Raw genomic sequence first — 14,605 nt, 5'->3', positions numbered from 1 at the left:
AGAGGTTCTGGTGCAGGACCACGGGGCCTGTTTTACAGCTTCAATCACACTGTTGTATCTTGTCAGTAACTAAAGGAGGTACTCCCTACACACTGCGCTGTCTGCCTGTTACTGTCCATCTCTCTGTGATGACTTCAGGACCAAGCTGCCTGCTGTCAGCAGCCTTCAGCTGGGACATCTCTCTGCTTATTTACATGTCATTATGATGAAGAGGAGCAGGAACTGTCAGCTGCTGTTTGACCTGACATCCCTCAAGTTCTGTCTGCTTCCATCCACGGACTCCACCACTGCCTGCTCCAACAGAGAGCCTCATGAGGGGATTAAAGCATGAACATACACAGACTTCACTCAAGCGCCACTTACTTTCTTTTTCCTGAGCTTCTAATGATATAGACCATAAAGTTTTGTATGGTTAAAAGCTCCACAACATGTCAGTAAATGAACCTTGAGTTGAGATTGTTTTGAATGATTCTTCAGAAATGATGCAGAAATGATGTCTGAACGTACCCAGGGCTGACATGTCAGCATCCGTCAGTACAAACTACCACAGCAGCAGAACTTCCTGTATTTCATTGTGAAAGCTGCCACTTTGATAACACACACCAAGGTCACTGTCACTTGTCTCTGGGTTTAATTTGTTTCCTCAGATAAGGTGATGTGATACTTGTCTCTGCGTTCAGTCAACTTCTGAATGCATCTATTTGTAGTTGCAGCTCTGAATATTTAAAGATTTCTTCTTTATGCCTTTGAATGTCTTTCTTCATCACTGATGGGGGATGTGCCTTTTTTTAGGATTACCGCCTCTGACAAAAAAAACTCATATCTGCTTATAGTAAAATGGCATAAACTGATTGCATAATTACATTGGATTGCATCAGAATTCTGCATTCACCACTGACATGCTCAGTGTGCTTTCCAATTACTGTGACTGAAGAGTCCATGGAGGACAGTGATAGATCCCGTCTGACACCAGCAGCATCTCAGCATCAGCCTTAATCCCGGTCGCTGTATCCGCCCACAGCAGAACTCTGTCTGACACTGAGGTAAATCATCACGTCTTTAGTGCAGATGTGGTGCAGTTACGTAGTGTAGTGCAGGTTAACGACAAAGATGTGTCGATCGTCCTTTCTGTCGACTACAGTCCGCCTCAATGATCTTGTGAACTGATTCACTACAGATAGATCGCAGATGTTGAATTAAAGAATTACAGAATAGTGACCATGAGATGTGTCTGATGGGACAGTTTGGGACAGTGCTCTCTGGTGGAGAAACTGTGTAATAATACTGCACGCCGCTGGTCCTGAGGACAAATTTCATTTCATGGGGAAACATGCAAATGAAAATAAAGGAACCTTGAACCTTGAACCTTGAACCTAATAAAATCCCTGTTTCTAACACCACTTTCAGACAACAGACAGTATGACATGGCTCCAGACAAGTGTCACCCTGCTCCTCGCTGTGAGCAGAGACCAGTCCAGGGTGGCCGATGCAGTGAAGTAGCTTTATCAGGTGATAACAGGTTAACAGGCAGACGGGATGACCAGCAGGCAGACAGACAGACAGACAACATGGGAACCGAAGTGAAAACATAAACAGCTCATCTGAACAGGAGCTGGTGGCAGCTGCAGGGTGAAACAGTGGCTGGGGTGATGAGGAAACTGGGGCCAGATGTGTGAGTGGCTCAGAGAAGATCAGGTGATTGCACCTAGAAAACAGGTGAGCAGGTAGATGTGATGACAGGAAGTCCAGGGTCACTTTCCCATTCAAGTGGGAAAATGAGTCCAAACCTTTGACTGGTACCATAAATGTCTTCAAGCAACTATGTGAAGGTTGGACAGATCTGACAACTTACATTCAACAACAGGCTAAACATCAAAATTCGCCGCCATGGACACGCCGTTCAACGAAGACTTGAAAGTGTTGCAGTTTAGCATCACAAAGGTCTTCAGACTGAAGTGACCAAACATGAAGTCGATCTGATTGATTCTCTAGTAGGAGTACACCTGAAACCTGAAAAATCGGTCTGTCTGTACCGTCCCATTCTCGTGAATGTGATATCTCCTTAACACTTTGAAGGAATTTCATCAAATTAAACTAAACTCAAGGATGAACTGATTAGATTTTGATGGTTAAAGGTCACAGTGACCTCACACAACACGGTTCTGGCCTTGTGAAGGTGATATCTCAGAAATACGTTGGAGGTATTCAACAGTGAGGCGGTAATTCTAGCTTTTCACAGCACTGGAAGTATTAATGCACTAATTCTGTAAAAAGTCTGTAAATATGATCATCATTAATGATGCATCTGAAACTTTTGATAATTAAAGAGAAAAAACAGATCAATGAACAACTAGAATGAGCTGAGTGCAGAGGGGGTGATATTCAACAGATTTTGACGGAGCATAATTTCAGTCCTTCCTCATAGGAATTCAGGGTGTTGGACTCCTTTATCCATAGGGAAAAGTGATGGAGGTAGATTTGTGGAGAATGAAAAAAAGGGATTTTGAGAAAATGTTGAAACGTTGCCTACTTTCACATCCAAATTGTCTGTTTTGGAAAGTTAGTAAAAATTTTCTGACACATTTCCCACCAATTTCGATATTGGACAGGCGTGAAGGGAGGGGGTTTCAGGAGGTGTTTGATAATCCAGTAAGTACTTGGTTTGTAGCATCATCGCCTTCAGCTTTTAACTCACAGTACCTGATTTTGCTATAGTGTCCTGAAATCCCTGCATGATCTCTCAGCTCACTATTTTAAAATTCAGCTCCAAACTAAGCACCATGCTGAGCAGATAAATAACTGGGCTGATGTGGGGTCAGTGCTGGTGCAGTGAGAGGCTGAGGACCAGAGATAACTGTAGCACATCTGGACACCTCTGTTCTCCTCTCATCTCTTCATCTGGTAAAAACTCCTCACACTGGGGCTTATCACCTTATCCACCTTCTGTCTATCTGTGTGTGTGTGTGTGTGTGTGTGTGTGTGTGTGTGTGTGTGTGTGTGTGTGTGTGTGTGTGTGTGTGTGTGTGTTATATTTCACTACCTTTCATCCTGCGATGACCTTGACATCACATACAACACATGTAGTGTTTTTTTTCCTGAACGTCCCTTTATCACAGTTTCGTCCATATAACTGGTGCCTACATGGCCCCAAATGCATCAGTACTTCCTGTCGTGTTGCCAACTTCCTGAGATGGAAATAAGGCACATGGGAGAATATATGTATATAAAAATCACTGCTCTCATCTCTGCGTGGTGGTGGTGGTGTGTGCCCTCCTCAAGCTCGGGTCCTCCACCAGAGGCCTGGGAGTTTGAGGGTTCCTGGCAGTATCTCAGCTGTTCCTCTGGACAGAGACTGTGCAGTGTCTAAGCTGTTCCTATGACTATGGCAGAGACATCAGATGTTGTACCTGGAATCTTCTGGAGCCACAGCCCCTAATGCTCCGGTTACCACTGGGACCGCTGTGGACTGAACTGTCCCTTCAGCCCCTGGTACTTCCTGATCTTCTTGTGCTCCATCTCTCTGATGTTGCTGTCAGCTGGGACCGATCACACCGGACCCTCCTCTGCTCCAACACTAGGTCTGGTTGTTTGTCAGTCTGGGACCTCGCACCCTGATGCATGTGCTCAACTCAGGGGTATCGTTGCACAACCTGCAGCTTGGGTCCCGTCTGCTGTGGTAGACCCCTGTCTCTATGAATCAGCCACTTACTGTATCGGATGCTCTTCCTCCTCTTCCTCCCTGTGCTGCCTGCTGCATTCATGGATGCTCCCTGTTTCATCCCAGATCATGGCTCTGACACTCGCTAATCCTCGCCCTCCCTCTCAGGGTCCTGCACTGGATGGAACAATAGAGCGAGCTGAGCTGCCTGAAGGTATTTGGTTGTGGGATACCCAGGTACTTGCCTGCTGTCCTGCCTTCTGGTAACTTCATCCCTTATCACCTTCCCTCTCTTCGCCACCTTTGGCAGTGAGCCGGGGGAGTCGCACCCAGACCTCCAGTATCTCCATGGTGTTCCCTCTGTGTTCGAGCCTGCTGATCTCCAGCTTCGATGGCACCTTCTTTCTTGTGATCTCTGATTTGTTCAAATCTAGCCCCGTCCAGCTGCTATTCCTGTAGACTTTGGTCCTCTGCTTTTCCCATAATTCCCACATTCATTCCATGTTAATCCCTGGCTGGGATTTGAACCCTGATTTGCTGCAACATCACTGCTTTATCCTGTTGGTGCACTCTGTGGTCTGAAAGGTGAACAATCCTCAGCACCTTGACTTACTTTATACATTTAGGGGTTCACACCTGGTGAAAACACTTTAGCATCCTGTTGTAAAAAAAAACAAACATGTGGACCACTGGTGGATATTGTCCTGGTGAAATGCACTGAGGATGTGGAAGATGCGGTGCATTAGCTCTGGGCTGCTGTCAGTGTGCTGCAGCTGCAAAGGAGGGTTTCCTCCGATATGAGCACAAACAACATCAGGCTTCATTAGAACACATTCAGACCATTCATCTGAAGTGTTTATTGAGCTAAAAGAATGCGTATTGTGTCCATTTACACTTCACATGTCTTCATTTACTGCTTCTTGCTGCTGCTTAGTCACTGTTCTGCCATTTGTGGATGAATCATGTGTCTGTTGTTGCCTCAGCTCTCAGGAGAAAACAGGGCTGAGAGAAAGAAAACATGTTGTCTTTAAAGATGAGGCCACAGCTCATTCACTGACTCTGTCTATAACATCTTTCTTGCAGACTCCTCATGTGAACAGCAGCTTCCACGTCTTACAACTGTTTTTTCCAAATTAGTTAGAATTTCTCAGACAGAGACGCAGTAAATCAGAGTTTGGTCTTCTCTGCTCTGCTGTGATGCCACCAACAGAACCTGCAGCCTGTAGCATTTAGCAGCTACTTTGGTCAGAGCCGTGCTCACCGGCTCCTCCTCCTCCTCCTCCTCCAGCTCCTTATGTTCAACATCCATAAAAACGAAACTGCAGAGCAAAGTGAATGATGAATTACTCTATTGTTGCATCATTAACACGTTTGATGGGATTTTCCAGTATCCACACAAACATAACGACTGTGACTGATTATGATTATTGGGCAAACTATTTATACCAGGAAGCAAAGTTTGAGCCTGGATACCTGCAGCTGGATGAAACTGCAGCTGTTCTGTAGCAGATGTTTGACTGCAGTGAACAGACAGTGGTCATTTCAGTGCCCATAAGGCTTCAGTGAAAACCAGTGTTGGGGATTAACTAGTTATATGTAACAGGATTATGTAATTAAATTACAAAGTAAATGTAATTGTAATCTGTTACCTTTGTAATGAAATCACAGCCACTAATGTAAATGTCAGTGATTACAGTGAAGTTACAGGTGAATATATTCTTCTCAGTGAAAAGCTGATATGGAGAATATAACACTGATGCTGTTGCAGAGCAGGACTGTGGGTCAGACAGGTGACAGGTGGGAGGTCTGATAACTCTCACCAGCTTCACTCAGCAGTGTGTCGTTAGAAAGTGACATTTCCCAACAGATGAAATCAGAATCTGACTGTTCCACTGGCGGTTTGAGCAAATAAACACCGAAATAAAATCTACACAAATAGAAAGGAAATAGTGAAGGCCTCTAAATAAAATAGAGAATCAAACTACTGCATTGCACAAATCCTTCATCCCACAAATATATGAACTTACATAAAAGAACCTGATTGTTACACTAGACAGACACATTTAAATACATTTTAAATTGTCATCTAAATCCTGACCTTTCTTGTTTTCCTTGAAGTCGTCAATTATATACAATCATAAATAACAAAGTAAACAACAAAATACATACAAAAATAGTTTCTCTTTCTCTCTCTCTCTATAGAGAATAGAATAATAATAAGAATAATCCCAGGAGCCCAGTAAAGACACGCCCGCTCAGACCCACACGGGGACACATCATTAACGTGATGTGGAAATGAGCGATAGAAAACGGATCACTTTTTTGCCTCGCCCCCGACAAGATGCCGTTCCATGGCTGCCCATATCTTAAAACACCATTGGACTGTTCAGCTGTTTATGGCGTAAATACACAGTTCAGCATAGATTCAGTAAAAAGTTGTAAAAGTGAAGCTCTGGTTTCGCTCTGACTCCCAGTAACAGATGTTGACTGGGTTCACTGGTCTCTGTGGATCATGTTAAACAAAGACAACAATTCTTTGAAGTAGAAACATTATCAGTTATATCAACACTGTCCTGAGTCTGTGAAGCTGTGTGACTTCAGCCGAGCAGAGAAACAGTCGGAGGACTCTCCCCTCAGCTCAGACTCCTCAGCTCCTCTGTCACCAGGAGGAACCCTGCTGCTTTCTTCTATTCCAGTTGCCCAAATATTTCACCCCCTAATCCAGGCGCCTTTAATTGATGTGAGTGAGCTTATGCTAAATATGAAGATTTGAATAATTTCCACTTTCAAGCAGCACAATGGGCTGCTCTGCAGTGACAGGCCACCTCCTTGTTGCCCTGAATAGAAGTGTTAGGCTGCTGGGAGCCCCTCACCTCCTCACCCCAGTCGAGCTCTGACACCTGCAGGGATCCTGGGCGTCATCGCCCTCTGTGCTTCTCTACCTGAGTCTCTGTCTGTCTCCGCCCCTCTGTCTCTGCTGATGCTATACCACCATCACCACAGCAACCACGTCTTCAAGACCCTTTAATGGCTCAAAAAACTATTGTCCCAGAACAAAGAAAACATGTTAGAATATTATTTGATTGTTGTTGTACTGATTGTACAGAGAGTGTGGGAATAATTCAGTCACCTTCATTTCTTCCAAATCAGTTTGTCCAACCTGTTGTTTTGTGTCCATCCTGCCTGTTTGTCTGAGGGCAGAGCTTGAAAAAAAGTCATGTGATCATTACGATGAAAAGGAAAATGTTTGCTTCTGTCAGACTGGAGGGATCGTTGTTGGATGATGACATTTTGCTGACGCAGTGTGATGAATCTTCAGAGGAGGTTGTTTTGCTGATGGCGTCCTCTCTGTGTTTGCAGGTGATGAGCATCCTCAGTAACCCCAGCGGCGTTTCCTCGCAGCCGCAGCACGACTTCTCCATTTCGCCGCTCCACAGCGCCTTGGACTCCTCTCCATCCAACGCCATCTCCGCCAGCTGCAGCCACCGCTCCACCGAGGCCTCCATCAAGACGGTGGACAGCCTGCCGTCCTCCCAGTCCTACTGCCCCCCCACATACAGCACCACCAGCTACAGCATGGACTCGGCTGTGGCAGCTGCCGGCTACCAGTACAGCCAGTACGGCCAGAGTGAGTCCTGCTAGTCCAACGTTTAGATGTAACTCTGTCTGTTTGTCTTTCTGTCACTGACACGGTTCAGTTACACTCAGGACAAATACAACATCACGTCCTCGCTGCTTCCTGCCCCGGACGTAAAGATCACTGTGTTTATTTAACACACACACCAGGCTGGATCACAGTTAGTTCACAACACATCTCAACATAAAGTTGCTCAACAGTTAAACGTAAAATGTTGGCTTTAGTTTTAAAGTATTCGTCTCAGACAAAAAAGCTAAAACATCATCCAATTTAATTCAGATTTATTTTTATTATTTGGAAGCAAAATACTCTTTAATAGATTTAATGTCTGCAGCTCTGTTTCTCCTCTTCAAACTCCACAAATATTATATATTCATTCATTAGACAAATATGAAACTGGGTTTGAAGAAGCACACGAGGTCAGAGTCTGATAAATCCATGTGTCTGGATCCCTGCTGCCAGCTGTGCATGAAGTGTGCTGGATTTTGGAGATGTCTGAGGTCTGAGATCCTCTGCTCCAGGTTGGTCTGAGCAGGAGGAGACACAGGTGAACACAGGTGAACAGAATCCAGTGGAAACGCTGAGGTCGCTTCTGCCTGGAGGCCTGACTGACTGGATCTGTGCTGGATCCACAGCTGCTGCTGAACCTGTATTTACTCTGAGTCCAGGTTGTAAATGGTTCACAGCAGTGAAGAGAACTGGACCTCACCACTGTGGACATGATAAATCCTGTGTGGGTCAGACGTTCTCGTTCGTATGGAGATGGTTATATTTTTCGGCTGCACTGGGCTGAAGTCAGTTTTCCTTTGTTGATGAAAAGATAGAAATGTGTTGCTCTCACATCATGATGTTGATGATCAGCTGCTGCTGTGATAACTCTCTAAGGTTCTGCGAGGGAACCCACACACACACACACACACACACACACTGTGTCACAGCATCTACACTTTTAATCTCATGAATCTATTCTCCAACAAAACAATAACTATCAACACAGCCAGAGCGCAACAAATACACAGATGACTGACAGCAGCTGAGGCGTTATCGGCCTGGCATCAGTGTGAAAGTGAAGAAGGTTTAAGTTGTTCATATATTTCACAGTGACAGTGGGTGAAACATGAGCAGGTTTCCCTGTGGGTGTCGCCCACACAGTTCAGCAGCCGGTGCTTTTTACTTCCTGTCAGACTGGAGCATGTTTCACACGACGTCTCTGCCTCTGTCGCAGTTTATTTTTCGTGGACTGTTGACTGTTGTTCAGTTTTTACCTCATAAACTCCTCTTGATGAGGCCAAGAGCACTGAACAGTCTCGATGCAGCACAAAGGCCGAACTCGCAGAGACGTGTCACCACTGTCGGACACTAGTGTCCCACGCCACCAGGTGTTAGCACTGAATGAGCTGCTGCAGGTTAGTTCAGCGTCAGTGTGACTGTATGTGCACAGTTTGCTTCAGCCTCATAGACTGTAAATAAAAACGGACGTAGCTGCCGTTCGTCATCACCATCTTGGCAGAGCCTGACTCCGTCTACCTCCCAGCTAATCAATCCCCAACTCCATCACTACATCACATTAGGATGTGGATGGTGAGGTGGAGAACGCAGCTACGTCCTTCTGGACATTAAAGAATAATTCATTCTCTAAGTGAATTAAACCTCAACTGTGTCTGATAATCAATATGATCAGTGACATCACAGTAACAGGACTCAGTGCTTCATATACTGAAACACGCTTCTATAAGAAAATATCTGTGAGGCTGCCCCCCCCAACCCCAACCCCACCCCCACCCCCACCTCCACCTCCACCTCCACCCCTCCTGTAGACAAGTTTAACAGTTTACTTGAGACATTTGACTCCTCTCTTGTTCTAATTCAGGAAGCTCCTGACAGATTAAAGTACACACTGTCAAAGTAGCTGAGGCATCAGTGTGTGTGTGTGTGTGTGTGTGTGTGTGTGTGTGTGTGTGTGTGTGTGTGTGTGTGTGTGTGTGCGCGCACCTGTGTTGGTGCATGTGTGCATACGTTTGAGTGTGTGTTATCAGATGAGCTCTATCTCGGAGGCAGAGGCCTCTCGGTGTGACTGCTCAACAGGGATTTAAGGTATAAACCTGGCTGACAGGGAAAACAGCTTCCTTTAGAGGGCCTCGCTAAACCCCTGTGAGACACAAACACACACACACACACACACACACTCTGCTCCCCCACTAGCTGTCTGGGTGACTGGCACCTTGGCAGACAGACCTGCCCACCCATAGGTGCTCCTCTTTCTCTCAGTCCTCAGCACAGAGTGACAGCTTCCTTTCTGTGCACGCTAGCATCCTAACTGACAGGCCTTACTTATCACCCCCCCCAATAGCCTGAACACACACACACACACACACCCTGTCACCTCACATCTGCTGTCAGCCCTCCTCTCCGCTGCCCTATAAAAGAGAAGTTATCACCAGCTAAACCAGGGAGGGGCAACATCCTCGACTGCGAGGGAGAAATGTGCTGAGCATTAACGCCAGCTTTTCCCAGAAGCCCGGTTACTCTGGTGACTGCCCGTCTGTCTGCCTGTCTGTCTGCGGAGGCTGCTTTTGTCTGTCTGTCAGACACAGAGTCCTCCTGTCAGTCAGTGTGACTGAACAACAAACACCTCTGCAACAATACAACACACCTGGCTCATTAAGCAGGACCAGATCACAAACCATTAAAACACAGTGAGTCTCACTGTGTCACTGGGTCAATACATAACACACACACACACACACACACACACACACACACACACACACACACACACACACACACACACACTGACCTGCTGCCACCAGACATCCTCAAGAAATGTTGTTTTTACTTCAGGAAACAAAAATGTTTTCTCACATCTAGTTTTCGTTGTTCCGTTAGTTTTATTTAACGATCACAACCTTGGCTGAATTATCCCTTTACTAAGGGAGGACTGACGCACTGACACCGACGTGGTGAGTTCTGTTGGTGGGTCTGAGTTTGTCCTGTGAAACTAAACATGGAAACAAATTCAGTTTTTTATTATCTTGAATATTTTTGATCAGACCAGAGTGAATAAAGAGTCCGGGGCCGTTGCACAAAACAGTTAAGATTTTCTTTAAAGTCTGATTTAAGGTTTCCTTTAAAATAAAAACTCTTCTCCTTAAGGTTTCCTGAAAATGTTCACCTAAGTATTTAAGATTTTTCTTTATCTTGGTCTTATACTGAAGGAAACACCTCTGATTGTATCTTAACTTAACGTCTTTCCTTAACTTAGGAAACCTTTTAAGAGATTCTGTCCAACAACCTTAAGTAGCTCTCTCAGCTAAGGAGAAATTAAGTGTCATACTTAAGGAGAAAAGTTAAGGTGCTTTGTGAGTCTCGGTGGCTCCAGCAGATCCTGATTAACCTGCTCCTGTGTCCCCCTCCCACAGCTGCTGTGGATTACCTGGCGAAGAACGTCGGGCTGTCCAGTCAGCGCCGGGTGAAACTGGCCGACCATTCCGCCGTACTGGGACTGCTGCAGGTGGAGACGGGCCAGGCCTACTAGCTCTCACCTCACACCTTTAAACAACAGGACACCTGGTCACCAGCACAACCCGCACCTCCTGCTACCATCCACACAAATCTCCCAGTAGGCGTGTGTGTGTGCGTGTGTGTGCGTGTGTGTGTGTGTGTGAGAGAGAAAGATGACGCTGATATTTAGCTTTTTTACACTTAGTGTCTCTCCAGAGTTGACTGAGAGATGCAGCTTTAAACATTCCCCACGGGACCAAACGAGCCCACAGGAGATTCTCCCCATGTGACCATGTGACCCCTCACCTGGGGCCGGTGTTTGTTATGAAGTGTAGTAGATCTCAAAATGTTTTTTTTACAGGTGAGGAAGACTCACAGGTGATTTCAGGTTGTTTTCTAAAACGTCTGTTCACACTGAAACAGCTGATCAGCTCCTCCCCCCCCCCCCCCCCCCCCCTGGGCGAGTGCGTTCAGAGAGTTAGTCAAAGTGTGTCACAGTCGGTCTGAACACCTGAAGGAATCACAACCTCTGACGTTGTTGGTGTCAGACAGCTCGTGGATGCTACCTCAGACTCACATGTGTGTATTACTGAACACACACAACATCACAGCTGGATGGTGAGAAGTTAAACCACTGGAGGTCAGCAACAACAGCAACAACAGGAACAACAGCAACAACAACAACGACAACAACAGGAACAACAGGAACAACAACAGCAACAGTGTCAGCTGCTGTTCTGAACCCATGCAGATCAGTCAACTTTACAGACAAAATATTGGCAGCTTAAAAATAAAAAAGTGTCAGCCTTCAGGAATCAGTGTGCATGTGCGTGTGCGTGTGTGTGTGTGTGTGTGTGAGGAGAGGAACCTCTGCAGCAGACTGATGAGGACTAATTCAGCCGTTCCTCGGGAGCTGTCTTTGTTCTGACGCCTCAGTCCCTCTGATCAGCGAGACGTCCTGAGGAGCTCCGGCTGTGGCTGGAGGTGGAGCAGCTGACGTTCTCCACCTCTCTCCACCAGCCTGGCACCAGTCATTACAGTCCCTCTCTATTCATTTCATTTCTCTTGATTCCAGTTCATTTAACGTCTTCACATGTATCTATGAAAACACCCACTGGGTGACACGACGACAAGCGTCAGTGATTCACCTGCTGGTGGATTCTGATGAGACTCTGTAACAGTTTGGTTTAGTTAACAGGTGAATCTCCTTCACCTCTTTCAAACCAGCTAAATGTTTTCTGTTAACACATCAAACTAAAAGCTCACATACCTGCATCATGTTTATCAGTGAGTTCTTGCCGTAATCTGCCTGTGATGACTGAAGTATGTTTGTGGATGGTCACAGATTTCAGCTTCAGTCGGGAGAGTGTGTCACTGTGGGTGTGGTGCTGCCGGAGCGCAGCACGATGAAATAAAATATCCACACTTCACGTAATCTGGCTGAAATTTATAAACATTTTTTGGGGTTTGAAGATCCGATTTCGATCCGATGAATTCAAACACAAACCACTTGTGTTGATTCACCTGCTGCACCACGGTGTCGTCTGATGTTACTGAGCTGAGGTGTGACTGACGCTGCGTCCGATTCCCAACATGATCAAACTGATTATAGAGTCTAACTTCTGATCATGTGACACTGTAGGAACCGTGGTTACACAAGCTGCAGTTTAACCATGTGCGTGCACGTCGTAGGTGCGCTCCTGCACTACACCTCTGTGACCTCACCTACAGGGACGAGCTTCCTCTGAAACAGGCTCATGTCAGATTATTTCCATCCATCATGTTTGAGTGAACGAAGCCTCTGATCTGCTTCTGCCTTTCTCCACCTTCACCTGTTCACCTGATCAGCCCAGTGTCATGTGCACCCACTGTGCAGTAAACAGCCTCCAGGACAGGTGTCGGTTTGCTGTGTCAGCGAAACTCAACACTTCCTGCAAAGATGTTTCAAATTAAAAGCCTGCAGCAAAGAACATAACTCGCCCCTTTTATCTGCAGGAAGTGTTGCGTTTCATTTGCAGTAGTTTAACAGCAATAAAAAAAGAGTTAAAACAGGCTCAGTGTTTTTACCTGGTGTTGTCTGAATATTTAAGAATTTATGGAAACAGAATTTATGTATTAGACATTAAAATGACTCATAATCCAAACATTTGCCACTCAGAATGTATCCAGAGATAAATTATCATTCTGACCCGTCGTAGAGGAATTACAGCTTTCTGTGCTGATGAAGCCATTTCCTCATTTTGTACAAACTACAAACTGCAGCAGCTCGATGACGGCTGAGTGTGAAGAGCAGCCACACTCACTTTCATCACCTGCACCGACCAAAGGGAAGCTCCTCGTCGCCCCGGTCCTCCTGACTGCACGGCCCAGAGACACGGAGCTGTGTCTGTGACTGGAGACCAGAGCGAGGATCATTCCCCTGTCACGTCATTCCAGCATCATCAGGGCACGAACTATCAAACCTGCTTCTGCATTATTAAAGTCCTCTTTCTTTCTTTCTTTTCTTTTTTTTCTGTCACTCTTTGTTTTGTATTTGATGCCATTCCAGACAGATGCTCAGTGTTTGATCCTGGGCTCGTGAAGATGATGACATTCCCACAGGACGCTGGTGTCCATGTAAACCTACGGTGGGGGCAGCCATCACTGCCTCTTTCATTATCACACCATCCCTCTGAGAGCCATGGGACCGCTGTGGACGGTGGCTGTGTTAACCTTCTACCTTGTGTATATATATTTTTTCACTGACGACAAACCAAGGAGAACATTAAGGATCAAATGTACAGACGTGCTGATTGACCCCGCCCCTCCTGTTTACCTCTTGGTCCTTGCTCTGCTTGTTTTGTTCTGCGTTCTGTTTGGCATGTGTGTAATATAATTTATTCTACCTGTATGAAGAATTAGACTAGTAAGAATTTTGTATTGGCATTTACTCCCTCAGCCTCTTGGTGTGTCACTGTAACACTGGCGTAACTGTCTGTTCATTAAAGCTCTACAACTGGACCAAGACCACCGGGCTGTGCTGCTCTTCACTGACACTGAGCTCACTGGAGTCTGAGCAGTGGAAGTTCACTGAGTCATGTTTGAGATCTGACGTATGAAGCACCAGGTTCAGTTCCTGCCAGAGGGTGGAGGGTGGATGGAGGCCGTCATCAGGCTCCGCCATCATTGTAGTTTTTATTTTATCTAGTCTAGAAATCAACTGCAGACACTTGAAAGATGCTAAAACAGATGATGTAATGGGTAACAGGTTATTTACTGTGTAAAAAATTAAATAATAAAAAATAAACAAATAATAATAATAATAATGAACTATTATTAAAAATAATAGCTGCAAGCAGCAGTTTGCGTGTTGAAGCCAATTTGTGCTCATTACAGGAATTGTAAATAATAATTCATTATAGTATTAACTACTGGAAAAAGAGAAATTAGTGTGAAACATGACCAGTCAGCACTGGTCTCCCCTTTTTACTGTGTGCAGTTCATCAGCAAACATAACTATGAAAGGCCAACGACAGTTTATCAATTTTCAAAGATTAGGCTGTGATGCAAATACAGTACATTTCACAGTGTTTATTCATTATTGTACCAGTGTTAAAGCTACACTGACAACACACAGTGAATAATGATTTTACTGCAAAATAAATGAAGAAGATAAATTCCATAAATCCACTTACCCATAAAAATATCTAATATATAGAGATATGAATTAAAAAATGACAAAATTATATATGAAAAATATTTGAAATTGGAAACATATTTCTGAGCCACACAAATATGTGTTTATGTTTGTAAGCTTATGCAGACATATG

At 45.1% G+C, this 14,605-nt stretch overlaps 1 protein-coding gene across 3 annotated transcripts in view; it reads left to right on the top strand.

Moving 5' to 3' along the window:
• Nucleotides 1-13,802, top strand: part of LOC139620033 (paired box protein Pax-7-like) — a 63,422-nt gene extending 49,620 nt beyond the window's left edge. For all 3 annotated transcript variants that reach the window (XM_071475158.1, XM_071475156.1, XM_071475157.1), the window contains 2 exons: nucleotides 7,019-7,286; nucleotides 10,715-13,802. In XM_071475158.1, coding sequence (XP_071331259.1) covers nucleotides 7,019-7,286; nucleotides 10,715-10,830 — 384 coding nt within the window. In that variant the 3' untranslated portion in view covers nucleotides 10,831-13,802. The remainder of the gene's footprint in view (nucleotides 1-7,018; nucleotides 7,287-10,714) is intronic.
• Nucleotides 13,803-14,605: the final 803 nt, after the last annotated feature.

The sequence above is a fragment of the Trachinotus anak genome, unplaced genomic scaffold, assembly GCF_046630095.1.
Source record: "Trachinotus anak isolate AG129_WGS33_773 ecotype Australia unplaced genomic scaffold, CSIRO_AGI_Tana_v1 ptg000004l, whole genome shotgun sequence".
In the NCBI taxonomy this organism is placed as follows: domain Eukaryota; kingdom Metazoa; phylum Chordata; class Actinopteri; order Carangiformes; family Carangidae; genus Trachinotus; species Trachinotus anak.
This window is presented reverse-complemented; position numbering and strand designations above follow the sequence as displayed.